Source organism: Protopterus annectens, chromosome 5.part0 (genome assembly GCF_019279795.1).
Source record: "Protopterus annectens isolate FY-2018-M chromosome 5.part0, PAN1.0, whole genome shotgun sequence".
NCBI lineage: Eukaryota > Metazoa > Chordata > Ceratodontiformes > Protopteridae > Protopterus > Protopterus annectens.
This window is the reverse complement of record NC_056735.1, coordinates 364,481,641-364,506,604: the sequence shown is the minus strand read 5'-3', so window position 1 is coordinate 364,506,604 and position 24,964 is coordinate 364,481,641. Positions and strand designations below refer to the sequence as shown.

At 44.4% G+C, this 24,964-nt stretch overlaps 1 protein-coding gene across 1 annotated transcript in view; it reads right to left on the bottom strand.

The window, feature by feature from the left end:
* USP9X (ubiquitin specific peptidase 9 X-linked) overlaps positions 1 to 24,964 on the bottom strand; it is a 5,037,693-nt gene that overhangs the window by 382,221 nt on the left and 4,630,508 nt on the right. The window contains exon 42 of the mRNA XM_044071835.1: positions 400 to 585. Coding sequence (XP_043927770.1) covers positions 400 to 585 — 186 coding nt within the window. The remainder of the gene's footprint in view (positions 1 to 399; positions 586 to 24,964) is intronic.

Below are 24,964 nucleotides of genomic sequence, written 5' to 3'. Positions count from 1 at the left end.
CCCCCCCCCATGCGATACCTACCCAAATGAAACTCCCCTCCTGTACAGGCTGTCTCCCTAGTGGATGTGTGTCGTGATCCCACACCACCTGGGAAGAAATGGGTCTGTGAACCATTCACAGGGCTTGCTTGGACAGCAGGCTGAAAGGAGAAAAAAAAAAGACCCATAAAAAAAGTAAAAGATTACTGACAGATGGAAAAGATGAAGCCAAAGGACCCATTCAGGGAAGGTGCACTATGTTAGATGAGCAAAATACATACATCACAGATACTACCAAAGCATACTTAAACTGTACTTTCTGGGTTAGTGGCTCATGCATTGTGAAGAAACATGTAACTCAAATATTTCATAAGCACATTTACTTTTCAGACTCATACACTGACCAAACAATTTACTTACCAGTGATCGAAGAATGCATGCGTGATGATACATCACAACATCGGATAAGCTGAGACACCACTGTGTACAGCTTGCCCAGTTCAGCATACTGATACTTGATTGGTGGGCCTGGGCCTTCATCCAGTGCTACAAGCATAAATGTGGCAGGCACATTCAATTTCAGAAGCTGCGTCTTTTCAGCTGTTCCTTAACATAAAAAATACAACATGTCAACATTTTCAGAACATTTCCTCTGCTGTAATTTTACTAGCTAACCATATGTCTATTTCTAGCACTTAACCTATTACTGTGTGTATGGAGTAGACATTCATCCATGCCAAATGACATTAGGAAAAACTATGGGTTTAGTGTAAACATTCTAAAGTCAAGACAAAGGCTATCTGTTTTGTTTTATTTCAAATGCTAACTAGCTCTACTAAGACTCTGCATCCAAATGGTAAAAGAAAAAAAAAAAACAAACACTGGGCTACCTAGAATATGCCCAACAAATTTCTTAGCAACTGGAATAAAGGTGTGAAGACATGCAAATGTCAAAAAGTTGTATGAGAAAAACTGCTTTGATTTAATGTTGATATAAGATGACAAGACCAAAAGAAATAGGACTGAATGAGCTGCTAGCAAAATCACACTATATTTTGAAAACTGCATGAAAACACACACACACACACGCACCAAACAATTTAAATATAACCACTTAAACATTCTAAATGCTCACACTTTTCTTCAGGAGAGAAAAAGTACTACAACACAGCTTTAGATTTGCTTACACATATATGAATGCTTTCAGACAGGTAAAACTAACCATCAGAACACCATTTTGGGAACAGCAGTCATTAAAATAAATAAAACAGAGGTAAACAAAAGGAAAAAAGGAAAACCAAATTCAACAACATAAAAGGCAACCTAGCCTCCACTGCAGCCATAAGTAATGGAGAAGAGAGAGCTGTATCCACACTGTTGAATATGCCCATCACATATTAATCTTTTACACAATCACAGCAATTAATTCTTTAATCTCATTGTTTGCACTAATTGTCTGTGCACTTTCTGCTGGCCCATGCTATGACAGCCTTTCCTGTTCCAAACTATAAGAGCACACCAAGCACCAGGGATCTCAGTTCTGGACTCCAACAAAGGAAGAATAACCATCTGAAAGAAAACAAAGATACCCAAGGATATAACATTTTAAACTTGGAAGTGGCAAACTAGACAGCCTGCTAAAAGACAGCTGATTAGTGTCAAAGCAGCTTCAGTACAGGTCAGAAATCCTTATGTTTTAGAGAAAATATAAAAGACCTTCAAAGAAAAAGGATGAAGGCAAGTGTACATAAAATGTAAAGGAGGAAGGATGCAAGCAAGAGTGAGGATGAAACAGCAGACTTGGGGGTCTCTATTATACTTGTATGCATAATGTCAAAGTTTTCGGTCTGTGAGACAGCCTGTGCGATGTCCAGAAAAAAGGTTATGGTGCGAAGTCCAGAAAAAAGGTTATGTACTTATCATAACGTTCCATCTGTGTTGTCTATCATCATTTATCCTTGACAGATTGGGGTGGGGGGATTCAGTTCCGATATCACAACCGACTCGGGTCGTTACTACAGCTCGCGCCAGCCAAAACCTCTCGAACTTCATCTCTACCCACAAACCCTCTCTCTCAATTACCTCAGATCGTGTTTGAAGAAAAGCATTTATAAACAAAGAAACAGATATATACATTAATATACATACATACATACATGCATATATAGAAATGAAGCCAGAAGGAAGCCATATCCACTGTGCTTGACTAAAGATAATACTTCAAAGATGCATGATCCACTCCACCAAAAAATGTTTAGAGGACAGGGGATGGTGGGTGGGAAGTCAAGGATAAATGAAGATAGACAACACACATGGAACGTTATATTAAGTACATAACTTCTTTATCTGATTATGTCAATCTTCATTTTATCCTTGACAGATGGGACAGAGTTCCCAACTACTTAAAATTCTGGGTGGATTCATGGAAGGATATTCCAGAGCACCATCGATCCAAAGGATGATCTTCCCCTAGAGAACAAGTCCAATTTGTAATGAGTAAGTAAAGGTATGGGGAGAAGCCCAAGTAGCTGCTACACATACATCATCCACAGAAGCTCTGGATTGGAAAACTGCTGAAGTGACTGTAGATCTTGTAGAATGCACTTTCACTGGCCTAGGCAAGGTTAATTTATTCTCGTCATAAATGCAATCTTTCAACCATCTAGCCAGAGTCACCTTGCTGACTGCCTCACCCAACTTTGCACTGTAAAAGGTAACAGTTGACTTGACTGTCTAATGTCTTTTGTTCTGTGAAGATAGAAATGAAATTGTCTACGATCATCAAATAAATGCAAGGCATATACACCTTTGTTGGAATAATCTGGGAAGAAAGTCGGTAAATTAACGGTCTGACTGATGTTAGCCTCTGATACTACCTTGGGTAGAAAGGAGAGGTTTGTTCACAAAGAGAGACTATACTTGTGAAATATCAGATAAGGGGATTCAGACAACAATGCCTGGATCTCTGAAACCCTTCTGGCAGAGGTAATGGCTACCAGAAACAGCGTCTTCCAAGATAAAAACTTCAGGTCACATTCTGCAGAGGGCTCAAAGGGAGAATGTATCACGGTCTGTAATACTAACTTCAGATCCCAAGGAGGAGTGGGATCTTTGAAGGGGGGTTTTAACAAAAGTGTGCCTCTTAGGAAAGATTTACAAAGACTATGAGAGGCTAAAGAACGTTCTAATATACCATCATGAAAATCAGAAATTGCAGCTAACTGTAATCTGATGGTGGAAGGGGAAGCTCCAGCATTGAAAAGAGAGGATAAAAAGTCGAAGATATTCTCTACAGAAGCAGAAAAGGGAGTTGTTTGTTTTTTATGGGCCCAAATGGTAAATATCTTCCATTTACTAGAGTGCAATTTTCGAGTGGAAATATATGAGCTGATAATAGAATGTGCCGTACCACACAGGAAATATTAGGATGCCTGGTGACTAATGGAATTGGAGGAACCAAGCTGTCAAGCTTGAGGTTCCAAATGTCTGGGTGAACAAGACTGTCTGGATGTGACATAAGTTCTGAAACCGGGTCCAGAATCCCAGGTTGTTGAATCGAATAAGGCCCAAGGAAGGGGAACCAAATCTATTGAGGGCAAAAGGGTGTAAAGAGGATTACTGTGCTCTTCAACTTGAGTGGTTTCTGTACAAATTTTGGAATGAGAGGAACTGGTTGAAATGCATACAGGAGGGGGGAATCAGGGTGAAACAATTGCTGCACTTGTTGTTTAGGGGAGAAGGAAACAGGTCGCAGCATGGTCAACCCAATTACAGAAGATCATTTCCGCCACTTCTGGATTAAGACACCATTTGTGAGGCTGAAGGCTGCATCTGCTCAGCTCGTCTGCAACCACACTGGAACTCCCTGGAATGTGCGTTATTAGAAAGCAGCTGAAAGAGATCGCCCACTATCACACTCAGGGCATCTTGACAAAGAGGGTAAGACTTGGTTCCTCTCTGTTTGCTGATGTACCAAACCACTGACATATTGTCTGTCTGAATTGCAAGAGTCCCCTGAGGAAGAGCTGTCTGAAAGGCCTGCAAAGAAAGAAGCACCACTTTTAGCTCCAGGATATTGATATGCAAGTTGGCCTTTAATGGGAACCAAGTGCCTTGGACAGTCTTGCCCAGATAATACCCTCCCCTCCCCAATCTGGGAGGTGGCTGTGGGCTCTGGAAGATCAAAGATGACTGTTGAGGACATGTTCGGAGTGCATCCACCAAAGAACATTCATCTTGCAACAACTGGTGATCAGGATTAGGTTTCACAAAGGTTGGTAAAGGACAGACCACTGGGAAGCTAGTAGCCATTGTAGAATTCACATATGAACCTGGCTAAAGCTACTAGAGTTATTGATGTTGCCATTGTCTCTAGAGCCTGCAAAACTAGTTGGGCAGGAATCCTCTTTCTGTGGAGTATCTTCTGAGCCTGTACCATTATTCTCTGAAGTCTTTCTGGGAGAAGAAATACTAGAGTTGTGTATTTATTACAGCCCCTGTGAATTCTAAATTTTGAGTTGGCATTCAATGTGATTATTCAAGATTTATTGTAATCCTCAGATGGGTGCAGCGATCGAGTGTGCAATCTTTGGCTGCTAGTAACTAATACCTGGTCAAAGCAGTTATGAGCCAGTTGTCCAAGTACGGAAACACCCAAAATCCTTGCAGTCTCAAGTGAGCTATTACTACTGCCATGCATTTGGTGATCACCCTGGGGGCTGCAGTGAGCTCTAAGGGCAGTACTCTAAATTGGTAATGACTGGCTTCCAGCCGAAGCGGAGGAATTTCCTGAAGCATTTGTCCATTTTTGTGCAGTAATACAGATCCTGGAGATCTATCGAGCACATGCAGTCGGTTTTCTTCAGAAAGGGAAGAATTGACTGTACCGTGACCATCAGGAACTTTGTTTGCCAAACCAACTTGCTCACCACACTGATCCAAAATTGTTTTCCAGTCCCCGGTCTTTTTTGGCACTAAAAAGAATCTTGAGTAGGTTCCAGATCCTTTCTGGTCTGATGGGACTTTTTGGATGACTCTCGTCCAGCAGATTTTGAATTTCTTGCACTGCTGAATCCCTTTGATTGAGTGTAACATAGGAGATTCTCTTGTGTACAGGGGGGAGGGGTGGGTGAGAAAAGGGAATGGTATAGCCTCTGGCTACGATCCGTTGCACCCAAGAATCCGTTATATTTAGCCAGGCGTTTAGATGAGAGGCAAGCATTCCCTGACTGCTTCCAGACAAAGATAATCAGGTCTCCCCTTTAGGAGCACTGAAAGGGCTTCCTTGGGAAGGAATCCCTGAAGCCCTGATTTTGTGGGTCACCTCTGCCACAAGGGTGCATCTTCCAGTTTGCCCCCCCCCCCTGCCCCTGGGGGAATCTCCCTCCACGTGCATCTTGGAAAGGCCCTTGGGAATTTGTGAACCACATTTTTCCACCACTCTTCTGGTTCCTAGAAAATGACCCTTGGGGGCTGGAGAAATGTACTCCCACAGCAGAAAGGGTCTTACCATCCTTCTCACACCTGGATAAAGTCTGTATCACTTTACGGCCAAAGAAGGATGTTCTGTCAAAACGAGCATTAATGAAAGTAGACTAATGGTTCTACAAAGTCAAAACCGCATCCAGGTGTGTCCTTATGCCTACACCTGTACCCGCTGCTCTGTAAGTCCTTTCAGCTGCAATTAGTTTCATGGATGAATTAGACACAGGCTACAGGGTGGCTAGCTGGGAAGCCATTCTCTCATGGACTCCCTCAGTTACAGCTGCCACTAGGGTGTCTGACAATGCCTTCATCAGATCCTGCTGGAGTCTGGTGAAAATATCAATGAAGCGTAGACCCACTTCCCAAATCTGTCCATAGCCTGAGACTCCCTGCTGGGTGGATGGATAGAGGAACTCTCCTCAGCAAGTTCCTTTTTAATAGCAGCCACAACGACCATGGCAACCACCACTAATCCCTTGGCCCAGAACTGCTTATCCTTGGGGCAGAGTGTATTTTATCAGGTCTTTTAGGGATGGTCTTGGTGTCTGTAGCCTTCCACACCCTCTGTGAAATCAACCAAACGAGTTCAATGGCAGGTGAGGTTACCCAAGAGGTAAATGGGTGGGTGCCAAAAGCTTGCAGATAAACATATTCCTTACAGAAAGGGTTTCGGGACTTCCAGCCACCCCTCTGTTTTAAAATTTCTAAGGTAACTGTGGGGACCCATCCCCCTCATTAAAACCTGTGCCATCAGTAAATGATTTCTGGGAGGAATCAAAGTGCTTCCCTCTTTCACTTCTTTTTCTGATGGACCTTCTCAGAGGGATAATCTGGGGAGGTATCAGAAGATGACAGAAACTGGGCCTGTGAAATCTGAGACTTCAGCAACCACTGACCCAGTGGAGAGGCAGGAGAGATAATCTAGCTAGAGGGGGGTACCTGTTCGAAGGGGGAAGGCACTTGCTGAGTCACGGTAAGTGACAGGGCCCTCTCCATAGCCTCAAAGAGCAACCCCCCCAAAGAGGGAAGGGAGCCCGGAACCAAGGCAAACTGCCTCGGGACTGGGGTTCACTCCCCACTCCAAAGAACCAACCGTCAACACAGAAGCCAGAGTTGAACTAACTTGAGCCGAAGATCCAAGGAGAAGCAACAACTCCAAAAATCCTGGAGTCCAGGCCTGCCCCCCAGAACAGACAGGGTAGCTACAGTTCCAGAAGGTCTCTGGTTCCAAAAGCCACCCAGGAGCTCAGGGTAACTACTGGTTCTGAAGAAATGAATATCTACAGAAGCAGTACAGTTGGCACCAGGAGATCTAGGACAGACAACTCTAACACTTCAGATGAGGTTAGAGGAGGAGTTGTTAAATGGGTAAAGTTTCAGTGTCAAGATCTAAGAGGGTCTGAATTGAAAGGGGGCCTGAAAGTCCTCTAGCCCATAGAATTTTATTCACTAGCCTCTCCACGTCGAGTTTGGAAAGACTTTTGGTAGAGCCGACCGATGAAGTAGAAGGGGACCTAGGCCTCTGCAGGAAAACTTCTGGGAGCTCCCCAGCACAGGGGTCAATAGAAGGAGAATAGGTAGTTCTAGGCAAGATGTCCTTGGTCATGGGAGGTGAAGTAGTAGTGATTTCCTGCACCAAGGCCTTTGACGTCGAAGGTCTTGAAATATCAATCGGTGTTGGAGTAGATGTTGTCACTGGTGTGTCAGTAGCAGAGGCCTGCAGTTCTGTTGATTCTTTCGGAACAGAGTGTTTCAATTTTTTTGCTTTTGGAACAGACGGGGAGGTCGGAGCAGAGAGACTTTTCTTGCCTTTGTCCACTGAAGATGAGGACAAAGGTAATGAAATAAGTTGTTATGTACTTACAATAATGTTCTATGTGAGTTGTTATTCTCGCCTTCATTATTACTGATGGGTTTGGAGCTGACCATCGGCTCTGATTCGGCCAAATAGCAAAGCTCGAGGTCTCAAAATAGTTTGAGGCCAAAGCCTTATCCCCACAATGCACCACTACATTCCCCAGATTTTGTTTGCTGCCAACTAGTGAAGAAACCTATTCCGAATTTCAAGGGAAACAAAAAATCCAGGGAGAAGGACACCCTCCAGGAAAACCAAAACCAGCGTGAAACCTCTCGAGCTTCCAGACATAGGAAGGGGGTATGAGGGAGGGTCATAATAATGAAGGCAAGAATAACAACTCACATGGGATGTTATGTAAGTACATAACATCTTAATGTGAAGTTGTTTAATCTCACTTTCATTCTTACTGATGGGTAGCGTCCCCAGCACCACAATCTTGGGTGGCTCACGGGAGTACCTGTTTCAGGACAGCAGATCCAAATGAAGCTCTGACCCTAGAAGCCTTGTCCACTTTGTAATGAGATAAAGGTATGTGGATTTGGCCAGGTGGCAGCTGCACAAATAGAATTTAAGGGCGACCTGGTCAAGAGAGCCGCAGAAGTAGAAACTGCCCTTGTAGAATGAGCCTTGACCTTATTGTGTAATGCAATACCCGCTTCACTGTAGATAAAGGAGATACAATCAGAGCGACATTTTGATAAGTTAGTTTTGGAGACAGGTGCACCTTTTCTCGAATCTGAGGAGGAGACAACAGCTGATCAGCCCTTCTGAGATCTTTTGTTCTATCCAGATAAAAATGAAGTTGTTGATGCACATCAAGTTTGTGAAGCATATATTCCAATTGGTTTGAATGGTTGGGAAAGAAATCGGGCAACTCAATTGTCTGATTTAGATTGAATTCCAAACATACTTTGGGTAGAAATTATGGATTCGTCCTGAGGGAGACCCTATCTTTATGAAGTATCAGATAAGTTGGCTCTAGGAAAAGGGCTTGCAATTCCAAAATTCTGCATGCTGACGTAATGGCCACCAAGAAAATGGTCTTCCAAGAAAGATATTTCAGCTCACAAGAAGAGGCAGGTTCAAAGGGCGGAAGAATAATTTTGAATAAGATTAAAGTTCCAGGGAGTAGTAGGAGATCTGACTGGTGGTTTTAAGTGCATTGTACCCTTCATAAAGGCCTTAGCCAGCTTATGAGATGTACCATTTTCGGATGCAACTAAATGCAAATTAGAAATAGCAGCGAGTTGGATTCGAATGGTCGCTGCTGCAGCTCCTTCATTAAACAGTTTTGTTAGGAATTCCAGTATATCAGATATAGTTGCCTGGAAAGGGTCAATGTTATTCTGTTGTGCCCAGATGGAAAATCTTTTCCACTTACTGAGGTAAAGTTTCCTAGTAGAAGATTTGTGAGATAATAGGATATGTCGAGCTTCTTCTGATAAATTCTGGAACCTGGCTATTCTGGGAATTGGAGCAGCCAAGCTGTCAGTTTGATGGACTGAAGAGAGGGATGAAGAGCTCCTGACGAGTGGGTCAACAGACCCGGCACTGGGTTCAGGATACAAGGCTCCTCTAGTAGATGAGGCTTCAGAAAGGGGAACAAAATCTGACAAGGCCAATATGGGGTAATCAAGATAAGTGTCCTGCCCAGAAAACTGGCTTTCTACAATACTTTGAGAATCAATGGAAAAGGGGGAAAAGCATAAAGGAGTCGCGGAGGCCAATTGTGGACAAGTGCGTCCCTTGGGGATGGTCCCTGTTGAGGGATCAGGGCAAAGTAGTTGCTGCACTTGGTGTTTATGAGGGTGGCAAAAAGATCGCAGCAAGGCTGGCCCCATCTGCGAAAAATCATTTCCGCTATTTCGCTCTTGAGAGACCACTCGTGAGGTAGCAGAATAGCTCTGCTCGAGTCTGTCTGCTATTATGTTGCATTTCCCCAGGATGTGCGTTGCACTCAGAAAACGCTGGATGGACTCTGCCCAATCCCATAATCTCAGAGCCTCTCGACACAGGGGGCAGGATTTGGTTCTTCCTTGTTTGTTGATGTACCAGACTACTGGCATGTTGTCCGACTGGAATGCAAGCGTGCCAAGGGGACGAGAGTCTTGAAACGCCTGCAACGCTAGAAGAACCACTCATCTCCAGGACTTTTATGTGCAAATGAGCCTCGTGAGTCTGCCAAGTACCTTGGGCTGTCCGTCCCTGATAATGCCCCCCCACCTGATCAGGGAGGTGCCCGTGGTCACCGTTGCGACTGGAGACGAAAGAACAAATGGACAGCCCATAGTCACTGTCTCAGTTAGCCACCAGCAAAGGTCTTTCTTGCAAGAGTTGGTAATCAAGACTAGATAATTCAAGGGTAATTCCTGAAAGGTCCATTGCGTGACTAGCAGCCATTGAAGAATGCGCATGTGGGATCTCGCAAGGGGTATTGCAATGATTGCTGCTGCCATCGTGTCAAGCAGTTTGAGAATCTGTGATGCTGGTACCTTCTGCTTTGACAGTAGATCCACAATCTGTTGTTGGAAGACAATAACTCTTTCAGGAGGGAGCTTCAGGGACGTACTGACCATGTCTAAGTCTGCTCCTATAAAGACTGTACGCTGTGACGGCAATATGGAAGATTTTTCTAAATTTATAGTAATGCCCAGCTGTGAACACCGATCCCTGGTAGCGTCCCTTGCTCGAATAAGCTGATGCTTGGGGCGGTAAGGAGCCAGTCGTCCAAGTAAGGAAAAGTAGTTTTGTACCTACCATAAATGTAGATGTTCAAGTGTATACACTGCTGCAGTCATTACACTTGGGTTATCCTGCAGTCAGGCGGTCCCGCAGTCGGCCAGAGTTCCAAAGTCTTGGTCCGGTGTCGGTTGCTTTCACTTCTTCCCTGACGTCAGTGCGCCAGGGGTATATAAGATGCAGCCGACGCCATTTTCTTCAGTTTTTCTTGCCCCGGATGTCAGGTGCCCCCAAAAAGGTAGGCAATGTAAATTGCTAATAAAACATACATAAGAAAAGCAATCAAAAACTTTCAGTTACCAGCAAATACTCCCCCCATAGGTAGTAAAGGGTAGAAGGCTTAGGTAAGTACCAGCAAGTAAGAGGGGAAGGAGGGAGGGTAACCTAGACTGCAGCAGTGTATACACTCGAACATCTACATTTATGGTAGGTACAAAACTGTACTATGTTCATCGTGTTACACTGCTGCAGTCATTACACTTGGGTAGAATCCCAAAGCTGGTTCTATAAGGCATTAGGGGTGGCTATAAGACACTGCAGTGGCAAAGCCAGCTCTGGATTTAGAGTAAAGAGGCAGATGGTAATGCTTGGTGAAGGTATGTACAGAACTCCAAGTTGCTGCTTCCAAAACGTCCTTGGTAGGTACTCCTCTGAGGTAGGCAGTTGAAGTGGCTGAAGCCCTGGTGGAATGAGACCTAATGCTGTTAGGCACAGTTTTCCCATGATGTGTATAGCAGAAATGTATACAGTGCCCTATCCATTTTTAAATGGTCGGTTTTTAAATGGCTTTTCCTTGTGCTCCTGCAGCATATGCTGCAAACAATTGCTCAGTTTTCCTGAAAGCTTTTGTTTTGTCCAAGTAGAAGAGTAACTGCCTTTGTATGTTCAAGGAATGCAGAAGTCTCTCCCCTTTATTTTGTGGATTTGGATAAAAAGCTGGCAAGTGAATAGTTTGGTTTAGAGCCACACTTGATACCACCTTTGGCATAAAAGTAGGGTTTGTTCGTAAAGACACCCTGTCTTGGTGGAAAATTATGAAAGATTCCACTGCCATTAATGCCTGTAATTCTGAAACTCTTCATGCTGCGGTTATTGCCAGGAGCAGAGCAGTTTTCCAAGAGACATATTTTAAGTCTGCTGAGTTAGCTGGCTCAAAAGGAGGTAAAGTTAATTTTTCCAAGACGAAGCTGAGGTCCCAAGTTGGAGTTGGTGCTCTACGGGGTGGTCTTATGTTTTTAGCCCCTCTGAGGTACTGTTTTAGCAAAGGATTAGAAAAAATTGGTGGGTCTGTGTTGTAATGAGCAGAGATGGCAGAGGCGTGGATCTTAACGGATGAAAAGGAGAGGCCTTTGTCCAGCATCTCAGTTAAGTATTGTAGTATCTGAGGAATATTTGGGACAAGAGGGTCAAGGCTGTGAGCTTGGTTCCAGGCACAGAATCTCTTCAATTTATCCGAATAGGCTTTCCTGGTGCTAGGCCTTCTGGCCTCCAGAATGACATCCATAACAGCTTTGAAGAGAGGCATTGCTTGCTTGACTAAGGAATCTGCCATGCAGCCAGGTTTAAAGTCTTGAGCTGACTGTGAAGTATCTGATTGTTTTGCTGAGTCACAAGATGTGGGATTTGAGGCAAAATCCATGGTGGACCTTGTGCTAAGTTCTTTAAGATTGGGTACCAGTGCTGGCGTGGCCAGTCTGGGGCAATCAGGATCATCTTTGGCTTTTCTTGTTTGGCTTTTAGGAGTACCTTTGAAAGGAGAGGTAGTGGTGGGAAAGCATATACTTGTAGGTTTTTCCAGCAGAATGAGAGGGCATCCACTTTCCATGCTTGTGGGTGGGAAGTCCTTGTGCAGAATTGCTGTAGCTGGCAATTCATTGGGGATGCAAACAGATCTATGTCTGGGCTCCACCATTTTTATCATTCTGAATATTTGTGGATTTATTTTCCACTCGTGCGGATCCATGATGTTTCTGCTTAAGTTGTCTGCCAGTGTGTTTTTCTCTCCTGGCAGGAATTGTGCTTGCAGATGAACTTGATAGGTTAGAGCTGTGTTCCACAAGGTCATGGCTTGTCTGCAGAGGGGATATGAATGAGTGCCCCCTTGCTTGTTTATGTACCACATAACTGTGGTGTTGCCTGTCTTTAGTAGAAGTTGTCCTGGATGCAGAATATCCTTGAAAGCTATAAGGGCATTTTGTACAGCTAGCATCTCTTTTTGATTGATGTGAAGATGCCTTTGTTCTACGGGCCACTTGCCCTGAATACATTTTCCTGCCATGTGTGCTCCCCAGGCGTAATCCGAAGCATTTGTTGTCAGTGTTTGCCTGGCTGTGGGTTGAGTGAAAGGCTGTCCCTTGTTGAGGTGACAGGCTTGAGCCCACCACTGAAACTCCAGTTGAAGGCAAGGAATAAGTGGTATCACTGTTTCCAAACTGAGACAGTGTTGAGACCAGACACTCTTTAGGTGCCATTGTAGTTTCCTCATATGCAGTCTGGCACATGGAATTAGTAGTATGCAAGATGCCATGCAACCCAAGGCCTGTAGAATTTTTCTTGCAGGGAGTTGGGTCTTTGTTGCCATCAATTGGAAATATTGAGTCAGTTGTCGTTGCTTGTCTGGCATGAGATGAGCCATCTGGGCCATTGTATTTAAGCTGGCACCCAGGAATATTATCTCTTGTGAGGACACTAGTTTTGACTTCTTTTCGTTTACTGTGTACCCTAGGCAAATTAGCAATCTTTTTACAAACGCCAGATGCTTTGGAAGAATGTCTTTGCTCTCTGCTTGAATAAGGCAGTCGTCCAAGTATGGGTAAATTTGAATTCCTTTTTGTCTGCAAAATGCAATTACTGGTGCCAGGCATTTTGTAAAGACCCTGGGCGCAGTAGATAAGCCAAAGGGCAGTGCAGATAATTGGTAATGCATTGAACCTGCTAAGAATCTGAGGTATCTTCTGCAATTTTGTCTGATACGGACATGCAGGTATGCCTCCTTGAGGTCCAAAGTTACAAGCCAAGCTTTCATGCACAGAATGTGAAGAAGCTGCTGTAGTGTCAACATCTTGAATTTTGGAACATCCAGGTAAGTATTTAGAGAAAAAGTAGTAGCAAGCGGTGAAAATAAAAACTGGTTTAGAAGTAACACCACAGTCACCAAACACAAATGAATCCTGGTCCAAGAGTAACGAATTCCAGTTTAATTGGCAAACACGAGGAATACACAGTAAAAAGGTACACAAGCACTAAACACAGTAAGACGTAAAACGTTAAGTGGATTACGTTACTGTGTTTAGTGCTTGTGTACCTTTTTACTGTGTGTTCCTCGTGTTTGCCAATTAAACTGGAATTTGTTACTCCTGGACCCGGATTCATTTGTGTTTGGTGACTGTGGTGTTACTTCGAAACAAGTATTTAGAGAAGAAAGATCCAGAATCGGTCTCCAGGCTTTGTCCTTTCTGGGAACCAGAAAGAGTCTAGAGTAAAATCCTTGTCCTTGCTCCTGTATTGGTACGTTCTGTATAGCTCTCATGTTCATGAGTGCTGTAATTTGTCTTTGAGCCTCTGCCCATTGATTTGGTGGCAGATTTGGCATTCCTTTTAACCTTGGCAGAGTGTGAAAGTGGAACCTGTAACCTTGAGATACAATATTGAGAACCCATTTGTCTTTGGTGATCATATGCCAATTGTGACAGAAAAGTGCCAGTTTTCCCCCCAAGGGGGCTGCCAAGAGAGAAGTGTTTGGCAGCTGTAGTGGGAAGTCATTGGGACTTTTTTTATAAGGTTGAGGCCTGTCTTCCCCTTCTTTCTGAGTTGAAGCACCCCATTGTCGAGGCCTGTAAGAACCTTGTGGTTGACTTCTGCCTCTTGGACATCTGTATCTGCCCCTTTGAGGTCTGTCTGAGATTGGAAAGGACCAGTTCTTTGTTGGCCAATTTCTGCTAAATCGAGGAGGCTGAACCTGTTAAGAAATCCTTCACGGTTTGCATAGATTTTGCTTTATCCTCCATTTTCTTTAATACCTCTTCTGCCTTAACTCCAAATAAAACATCCTGCTGCAAAGGTGCATCCAATAATTTTGCTTTAACATGATCTGGTAACGTCTGCTCTTTTAACCAAGCATGTCTTCTAATGACAGACCCTGTAAATGCTGCTCTACAGGAGGCCTCTAATGAATCAAAACCACATTGCAAAGTATGTTTTCCCACTTGTTCAGCTGCATGCAATAAATCCTGCATTTCCTTATAGTTAGGAAGAACTGAATTTGGAAGCATTTTTTGTTTCAACTGAGACATCAAATTATTGCTGATATTTAAGCATGTGAAACTGGCAATTTAAGGCCCTCATTGCTAAAGTTGCAGATGTATATACTTTCTTCCCCCATCTGTCTAATGCTCTGGAATCTCTATTAGAGGGGACTGGATTTTTTGCTGTAGAGGCCTTCACCCCTTTGGGACCCTGGGAAATAGTTTCAGGGTTGCAACAGGGCTTTTATAAAGAAATTTGTGAGAGTCAGGGACTCTGTAGTATCTGTCTGGCTTAACTGGAGCAGGGGGTAAAGAATCAGGATTTAAACTGGATTCAGAATACACATCATCCACGATATCTAACACTGGCGGAATAGCAAAGGGTCTGTGCTGAGGTAATAAAAGAAAATCTCTGAGCCTTTTCTTGGATTCTGAGTAATCCTGGCCCTCCCAATGGAAATGCTCCCTCATGGTATGTAAGGTTTCCCCAAACGAATAGTCCTCTGGTGGAGAGGCTGAAGGAATTGAGTCCTCAGCATCAGAATCCTCATAAGGGGTAAAGGGTATCCAGGGGTTGGGAGGGTGGCCTAATGGTTGAGGTGTTTGCCTTACAAACACAAGGTGCAGGGTTCGAGTCTCACAAGGGATAATTGTCTAGGCTTAAAATGGCTCGCAAGGGCAGTTAGCCTAGTATGAATCTATGGAACTATGAAACTATGGTCTGAGGATGAATCTGAAGAGATGGACACCTGGTCGGATGAGTCATAGTCTGCATCCTGTCTAGGCCTTTTATCAGGAGGGTGGGACCCTCTGATCAGAGCAATTAAGTCTTCGGCCATTTTGAGCATCTGTTTTTTAGGCATGGAGGCCTGTGCTGGTGAATGTAGAAGTTGTTTCTTTGTTTTTAAAGGGGTTTTAGATTTAGCAGAAGATTTAACGGTTAATTGAGTAGGTCTGAAAACACCCTCTGAAGCTGCGGGTTTGTTCAGCTACTCCGGATCCCTCTGAAGGGTTAGTCTCGGTAGGCCGTAAATCTGGTGTATCCGAAAGCCCAGCCATCACCACGTGGGAGTCAGAGGCGGCCTGTGGTTCCAAAGAAACGGTCGTCAGGGGCTGCGAAGGCACCTCACTGAAAACCGGAGAACCGGCGACTGGCCTAGAAGAGGCTTCGTCGTCAGTTTTGGGCCGCGGATGCCTGTCCTTGTCTTTGCGCTTTTTGTGAATCCCAGTCGTCGGTAGTTCCGACGGCATGGTGTAATTGAATTTTCTACCAAAATAATGTCGGGCAAAATCAAACCGACGTTTAATAGTGCGCTTGTTAAACCTAGCACAAAACCGACAACCTGTGACGTCGTGGTCTGGGCCTAGGCACGGGATACAATAAGAATGGAAATCCTTATAAGGTATTTGCTTCCCACAAGAAATACAATTATTAACTTTTACTGACATCGGTCTGAGGCAAGAAAAAGTTTCCCCAATGGGGTACTTAGCTTTGTAGAAGACTTCGGTTCTGGATTCGGAATGAAAATCTCAGGAGTTGGCAGACCGGCACTTGCAAACTGCTTTTGCTTCGGGCACAGCAAGAAAGATGGAAGAAAATGGTGTCAGCTGCATCTTATATACCCCCAGCGCACTAACGTCAGGGAAGAAGTGACAGCAACCGACGCCGGACCAAGACTTTGGAACACTGGCCGACTGCGGGACCGCCTGATGGCAGGATAACCCAAGTGTAATGACTGCAGCAGTGTAACACGATGAACATCACCTGGATTCCTGAATGTCTCAAGTGAGCCATGACCACTGCCATGCATTTGAATACTCTGGGGGCTGTAGTGAAACCAAAGAGCAGTGCCTGAAACCGGAAATGACTGGCTCCCAGCCAGAAGCGTAGATGACCCCTGGATGGCTTGGCCATTTTGATATGGTAGTACGCATCCTGTAGATTTATAAGAGCACATCCAATCGCCCTTCCCTAAAAATGGGAGAATGGACTGAAGCATGACAATCTGGAACTTCTTCTTCACCACATATTTGTTGAGCCTGCTGAGGTCCAGAATAGGTCTCCAGTCCCGTCTTCTTTGGTACCAAAAAATGAACCTTGAGTAAGTTCCGGATCCTTGCTGGGACTGGCTGAATGGCTCTTTTTTGCAATAGTTTCTGGAACTCTATGGATGCTATATCCTGTCGACTGGGTAGAACGTCTGGGATTCCCTTTGTTGGTCTGGGGTAAAAGTGAAAAGGGATGGAATATCTTCTGGATACAACGTTTTGTACCAATCGGTCTTCTGAGATATTTAGCCAGGTGCCCAGGTACAAAGACAAACATCCCCCAACTGCCTCCAGAACAGGACAGTCGGGCCTCCTTTCAGGAGAGCTGATAGGTTTTCCCAAGGAACTGATTCCCTGTCACCCTGGTTCTGCAGACCCCCTCTGCCACGTGGACGACATCTTCCACCATTGCCTCCCCCTCTGCCCCGGGAGGAGGCTTCACCTTGTGAGTTCAGAAAGGCTCCTTGGGTCTTACGGAACCCCATTTTCCCAGCCTTTTGGATAAGGTCTAGTAGGGGTAGAAAAACAGACTCCAACGGCAGATACAGTCTTACCGTCTTGCTCACATCTGGTGAGGGTTTCTTTTACTTTTGGTCCAAATAAGGAAGAACCATCGAAAAGGGCATTAAACGACGACTTAAAAGGTTCCACAAAAAAAATAAGCGCATCCAGGAATGTCTTCACAGAGCGATTCCTGTACCCTGCAGCCCTACTCATTCCATGAGCTGTATAAGACACGAGACGCATGGATGAGTTTACAATGGAGTTGAGGGTAGCAAGCTAAGACGTCACCTTGTCCACCACCGAGTCGGCTACTAAACCCTGGAGAGCATCTACAAGCTCCTTGAGGAGATCTCTTTGTAGACGTGTGAAGTGAGTCAGGTAGTTCAATGACCGAAGTGCAAAGGTCGCAGAACTGAACATGCGCTTCCCGAATCTGTCCATCATCCTAGACTCTCTATTAGGAAGATGGACAGATGTAGAAGTCTCCGACATCTACTTTTTAGTGGCTGCCGCCACCACCATGGCATCAGATAAAAAGGCCTTGTCATGGGGTGCCGATATGTACTTGTTCAGTCTTCTAGGAACAGGCTCCATAGAATCTGGTGACTCCCATGCCCTTCAAGATGAAAGGTCCATTAACTCATCAAAGGGAGGAGACACCCAAGAGGGGGAGGGTCAGGACCAGAAAGCCTTCAGGAGCACCGATTCATCCTCGGTAGGGTCTTGGGGCTACCAGTCCCCCTCTGTTTAAGGATCTCAAGAATATCACCCGAAGGAAATATCCGCAGAGGGAGACCTAGAGGACCCTTCAGATTCCTCCAAATTGGTGGCCAACATGATGGATTCCTGAGGGGAATCTAGATGTCTCCTCTTACATAGCCTCTTCCAAGGAACCTCCTCAATGGGAATCTCTGGGGAGGTCTCGGAAGAGCAGGGTTCCCCCAAAGGGGCGTCCTGAGGGTCTGGGTCCCTAAGCTTGTGGTGAACCTGTGGTTGCGTAGAAGAAGCCGGTGCCTTTCAGGAGGAGGTGGCCATATCAGAGGTTGTGGAAGTCCTGGCAGACAAAGCCCTCCTGATGGCAATGAAGGCCACACGGCTCCGATGCAAGGAAGCACCCGGGTCCAAAGAGACCGAAGACGCCTCCCGCACCAGAACCACCGGCTCCGAGCCTGAGGTAGGAGCAGAACTCATCCGCCCCAAGAGGAAGAGTCAGAACTGACAGGAGAGTGTTGGCTCCCAGATTCCACTGCCGGAGCAGGGGGTATCACGGTGGTCGGTACAGACAGGTCAGAAGTGAGTGTCGGCACAAATGATTCCACCAACAACTGAATGGCCCCCTCTGGCTCCGAAGTCTCTATTCAAGTCGGAGGAGGAGCAACAACAACAACAATAGGAGCGGACTTTCAGTTCCGAAGCAGCTGGAGCCGAAACAGACAGAATTATATCAAGCGCCAGATCCTGTAAAAGTCTCTGCACCACTCGGTCCACATCCAAATCCGAGAGTCTGGAAGCCAGAGAGGAGACCACCGACAGAGCCGGTGACCCCAGAATTGGGGACCTCAACGTAGGAGATACCGGTTCCACGACTAGGGACTGGCTCCTACCAGCAACCTGAACGGTCTGCTCTGATGTCACTGGAGCTGAGACCGTAGCCTTTTTCGTAAATTTCGAAGATTCCGACATTGAAGAGCCCTTCTGAGCCGAGCCAGATGATGCTGGAGAGGAGGGCTTTGGTTGCCCGGGAGCAGAGTCCAGGTCAGACTGAAAAACCGACTTGATTAACCCTCGCTCCACTAACTTGCGCTTCCTCTCAGCTAGCACCCTGGAACTAAAGCCATGGCAAATTGCACAGACCTCTTGTAAGTGTACCTCACCCAAACAGTACCCGCAAGTAGAGTGCCCATCTGTAATGGACATCTTCTGGTTACATTTTGGGCACCTCTTAAAACCAGATTTAGCCTTCTCTGACATGTTTAAAAAAATTACACAACCACCACACTAACCAAAAGATGAGCCTAACCGGCTAAGTATAAGAAGGCAGCTAACTTAAGACTGTAAAGAAGCCAAACAGGCTAAGGAAAACAAAAATGAGCCTAACTGGCTTATTAAAAGGAAGCAGCTAACTTCAAACTGTAAAGAAGCCCTACAGGCTAATGAAAAGAAAAAGGGCCAAAAAAAAAACAAAAAAAAAACGGGCAAAGCCTAACTGGCTAACAGAAAATGCACCAAAAAATGCAAATCCTAACTCGGCTTGGGCTAGAGCAATCAGAAAAAAGGGCCAAGCCCAACAATCAAAGCTATCTGCTAACTATAAATATCCAAAAGAAACGGATTAACAGAGAACAGCACACTAACAGTAGCAATTAACTTTTTGAAAATTTTTGACTGAAAATACACACAATTATCTCTCCAATGGCCAAGAGCTGTAGAGAACACCCGATCAGTTGCAGCGGCAAACTAGATCTGGGGAATGTAGTGGTGCATTGTGGGATACGGCTTTGGCCTTGAGCTGTTTTGAGACCTCGAGCTTTGCTATTTGGCCGAATCAGAGCCAATGGTCGGCTCCGAACCCATCAGTAAGAATGAAGGCGAGATTAAACAACTTCACATTGTCTGTTTTCACTTTGTCTCCAGAAGATAAGGCTTCGCTAAAGGCCGAGGGAAGCAAACCTTTTAAAATGAACTTATTTTGCCTTTCCACAAGGGCTCGGTAGCTAAAGGCATGACAAATGCTGCAGTCTTCTTGTAAATGGAGGAGGACCAGACAATATACACAAAGAGCATGAAAATCCGATGAGGGTGTTTTATGGTCACACTTCTTCCATTTTTTTAAAACCAGAGGGGACCTTACCCTTCTCACCCACGTCTAAAAAAGTAGAAGAGGCTAGAAAAATAGCCACTTACACTCACACTACAGATAAAGAACTGGCAGAGGAAAGAAAAGATTTATATTATATATATTTTTTTTGTGTTAAAGGAGTGAATGGGGTAAAAGACTATCAGCAACAATAGCTGGAGAAGTACACAAGCGTGTACAGGAAAGGGATAAGAACTAGAAGAGAGAAGGGAGGGGAACCATCAACGATGATAGTGGGAAATGCACAAAAGTGCAATGGAAAAACATAACAATGATACTTTAAAAATTACACTAAGTGTACGGAAAAAATTAAAAAGCGGATAGAAGAAACTGTTAGAAAAAGTCAAAGAATTTACCTACCCTCACTAAAAATCAAGAGCAGTAGCTAAACACGACCGTTTCAGAAAGTGGCAAATGAGATCTGAGGTAATTGAAAGACAAGGATTGTGGGTACAGGTGAAGTTTGAGAGTTTTTGCCTGGCGTGAGCTGTAGTAACTGTTGAGTTTGTTCAGATATCGGAACCAAACCCCCTCACCGGTGAAGGATAAAATGAAGACTGGCAGCATCAGACAGAATGCATGCAATGCTGAAGGGAGAGAGAGACTGGGGAGAAAAACGTCAAGTGTAAGCAAAACTGGAATCCTTGTTAACCACAAATGAAATATTAAAGCTAATGAGCAACAATTATTTGACAGAGCAGCCTGGGTGTGCAGATTGCTCTGATATAGTGGCAGTCTTGATGATCTAGTGGCATGGCAACCCATCTAAACTGGGCCCCCACACACAGCAATTTACACACACACATTGGGAGCACCCTTGGCAGGTTATTTGCAAAGTCCACCATTTCAAGGGAAAACACCTGTCTGTTAGAAAAATAAAATAATATGAAACATCTGAAGGTGGTAGGCCAAAAATGTGAAGGTGGTAGATGACTTCTCCTTTGATCATTATAGGCAAAACAAAAAAATGACATTAATATGATACATAGGGACAAAGGAGCAAAGAAAAGTCCAGACAGCTTTGATCAGTGGAGGGGATGAAGCCCTGACTGTGACCATGGCAACCTGGGTTTGGCTAGTAAGCCTGACTGCTACAGCAGACAGGTAGAGTAATGAGAGTGAGAAGCTAATGTTAACCCAATTATCCTGGGAAGGATGTGGCTATGAGAGCTGCACGGAAAACACCTAACAGAGGCTAGAGACAGCTGCAGTACAATAAGCTGTCTGGAGAAATTCTAGGCCTGTCAAAAACTGCACAGCATTGTAGCAGTACTTCACCACAGCACAGTTATCCTGGGATATAGATACTGCATGGTCTGAGCCTTCAGGTCTCACAGGGTCATGTCTGAGGCATAAATACCTGAAACATAAGAGAGGGGGCAACACAAATCTCGCCAGACCTCAAATCCCCTTATCTTTCCCTTGCAACTTCCTGATGCAGCAAATAATTGGCCATCACCTTCTGTGCTTTATGTGACTCATCAAAAAACTGTTTTAAAGCCTGCTAAACTTGCTCTCTATCCTATAATCTACATGAATGTTAATTTCTTGTTTAAGAGTGGCAACACTGGCTCCTATTTCCTGATTGAGCCTGTCTAGGCCAGATCTGTGGCTCCAGCAGTTGTTCTTGGAGACGGTTCAACTGCACATGTGACTTCTGAATGACCTGATGAGTGTGGGATCGTAGAAATTCCTTCAAGTGTTCTTTGAATCTGTACCACTGAATCCCTCCACGTTTTGAAAACCTGTAAAATCATTCTCACAAAAAGGGGGGGGTTAGGTCATCAGATTAACCTTCCAATGATTTCTAAAAGGGAGACCCCTCATAACAGTATGGTCTGACAAAGATATAGGGTTGCAGGCCCTCCTTTTTGCCCTATACAAGTGTTCCTGGGATATAGAACATTTATCTATTCTTAAGTAGCTGTGAAATAGACATGTGTAACATGTAAGCTGGTCTAATGGCACATACAACAAATGTAGATTCCCCCATGCCTATAATTCTTTGGGTAAGACCTCAGAGTCATCCCTAAAGCAGGGTTATGAACCACTCTGGGGCTAACCTGAACTTCTGTAAAATGATGTAATGAATTCCAGTCACCTATTCAAACTACCAACCCTGACTAGAATCAGATCCATTTAATCATCAGAGAAAGTAAATCATGTGGTTTAGTACCAGGTGAAATATAGGTCGACACCAGTGTAACTAAACACCCCATCAGGTTCACTTTAACAGTGATGAACTTCCTCTGCGGATTACTACTCTGTTTTAGCAACTGGAAGGAAGAGAACCTTGTAATCTAGACCACTACACCAAACCTTCCACCGCGTGGATATCATTCATGGGCATGCAGCAAAGTGCACTTGTAATGTTAGGTGGGCGTTTTATAACATGATTAATGTAGGTCTATGTTTATTCACCAATGTTCAAGTCCTAGCTTTCTTAATAGAGTGGCTATAGCCCATTCACGTTCCAAGACAGCAAAGTAATATAAGCCATGTCTCATTGACAATGTAAGCTTCCCCAAGCTTGCCCTATAGGTTTTAGGATTAACAGATGCAAACAGTGTGCACAATATTAAAAAAACAAAACAAGCTCTAGGGTTCATTACTTTAACCATTTAACAAAACCAAATAAAACAAATCAGTGTAGCAAGTATAACAAGTACGTCTTAAAAAGAACCAACTATGTACAGTAAACTCTCAGTTGACCAGCACCCATTGAGGATTGGTAGATACCGGATAAAGTACAGTTTTGTACCTACCATAAATGTAGATGTTCGAGGATCCCCATTGCTGCAGTCCTTACTATTGGGTAGTCCGCTGTCCAGTCGGCCCGAATACCAGAGTATATGGCTGACGTCGGTCAGGGCGCATTAAACTGACGTCAGTACGTCAGGGTACTAATGCGCATGACCGACGTCATATCCTCAGTCTTTTCTTGCCCCAGATGTCAGAAGACCCTAAAAAGACAAGGCCCAAAATACCTGCACCAAAAATATGTACAATATATACAAGAATATCAGCATGTAACCTCACCTACACAACCACCCCTAAACACAGAGGGGAAGGAGGGAGGGTAAATTGGACTGCAGCAATGGGGATCCTCGAACATCTACATTTATGGTAGGTACAAAACTGTACTATGTTCTTCGTTCCCCATTGCTGCAGTCCTTACTATTGGGTAGAATCCCAAAGCAGAGGTAAGGGAGGCTGGCAAATCATAAAGAAGCAGGAGCTGACAACATGCCTTGCAAAACAGCTGTGGCAAAACCAGCCCTAGACTTAGAGTAGATAGGAAGGTGATAATGCTTAGAGAAAGTATGCACTGAACTCCAAGTAGCTGCTTCCAAAATATCCTTAGTTGCCACCCCTTAGAAATGCTGTTGAAGTGGCAGTAGCCCTAGTGGAATGAGGCCTAATCCCAGCTGGAATCTCCTTGCCATGATGGGAATAACAAAATGCAATGCAAAAGCCAATCCACCTAGAAATAGTTTGTTTTGACACAGGCTTGCCCTGCGAACTCAAAGCAAAAGAAACAAACAACTGCTGAGACTGCCTAAAATCCTTAGTCCTGCTTAAATAATAACGCAATTGCCTGTGTACATCTAAAGTGTGCAAAATCTTTTCCCCTTTATTTTGGGGGTCTGCATAAAAAGTAGGCAAATGAATAGTTTGGTTTAAAGCCACACTAGAAACCACCTTAGGCATAAAGGAAGGATTAGTCCGTAATGATACCCTATCCTTATGGAAAATCAAAAGGGCTCTACTGCCATAAGGGCCTGCAACTCAGACACCCTTCTTGCAGAAGTAATAGCCAACAGAAAAGCAGTCTTCCATGACAAGTATTTCAATTCAGCAGTAGCCGCAGGCTCAAAAGGTTGTAGAGTAAGTTTTTCCAACACAAAATTGAGATCCCAAGCAGGAGTAGGAGCTCACGTGGGGTCTTATATTCTTTGCCCCTCTAAGAAACTGCTTGAACAAAGGATGCGAAAACAATGGTGGGTCACAATCATAGTGAGCTGAAATTGCTGCAGCATGAATCTTAATGGAAGAGAAGGACAAACCTTTGTCCAATAACTCAGTAAGATATTGAAGAGCCACACTCAAATTAGGCTCAGAAATCTCCAAATTCTTTGCTGTACTCCAAAATAAAAATCTCTTCCATTTTTCTGCATACACTTTCCTTGTACTAGGTCTTCTAGCTTCCATAATCACATTTAAAACTTGTTGAGGAAGTTGAGACCTGCTGTGTTTCAACACAGAATATGCCATGCTGTTAGATGAAGAGAGTGAAGCTTGACATTGAGCAGATGACCGTCCTTCTGAGATAACAGATGAGGAATCAGAGGTAAAGGCCATGGAGGCTTCTTTACCAGACTCCGTAGTAGTGGGTACCAGTGTTGCCGAGGCCAATCTGGAGCTATCAAAATCATCCTTGGCCTGTCTTGTCTGACCTTTAATAGTACCTTTGGAAGAAGAGGCAGAGGTGGAAAGGCATACACATGAAGGTTTTTCCAATTGAAAGACAGAGCATCCACTTTCCAAGCTGTGTGATGAAACCCCTTTGTGCAATACTTTGGTAGCTGGTGGTTTAGTGGAGAAGCGAACAGATCTATGTCTGGAGTTCCCCATGACACTGTCAATTTCTGAAATACATGAAGATCCAGTTTCCACTCGTGGGGATCCATGATTTGTCTGCTTAACACATCTGCTAAGGAGTTCTGTGCTCCCGGCAGAAACCTTGCCTGAAGAGTTAGTTGCAAGCTTAGCGCAGTCTCCCATAAAATCATTGCTTGCCTGCATAGAGGATAAGAATGTGTTCCCCCTTGCTTGTTGATGTACCACATGACAGTTGTGTTGTCTGTTAGAATCAACACCTGCCCTGGAAGAAGTAACTCCTTGAAAGCCATTAATGCAAACTGGACTGCTAACATCTCCTTCATGTTGATATGTAGATGCTGTAGTCTGGCAGGCCACTTGTCTTGTATCCACTTTCCATTTAGATGAGCTCCCCAAGCAAGGTACGAGGCATCTGTCGTTAAAATCTGACTCGCCTCTGGCCGGGTCACAGAGAGTCCCTTGTTTAGGTGACATTCCTGAGCCCACCACAAAAATTCTTTTTGAAGGCAAGGTATTATTTGAATGACAGTGTCCAAATCCTGGCAGTGCTGTGTCCATACATTTTGAGATACCATTGTAGCTTCCTCATATGCAGTTTGGCATTGGGAAGCACCAGAATACAAGATG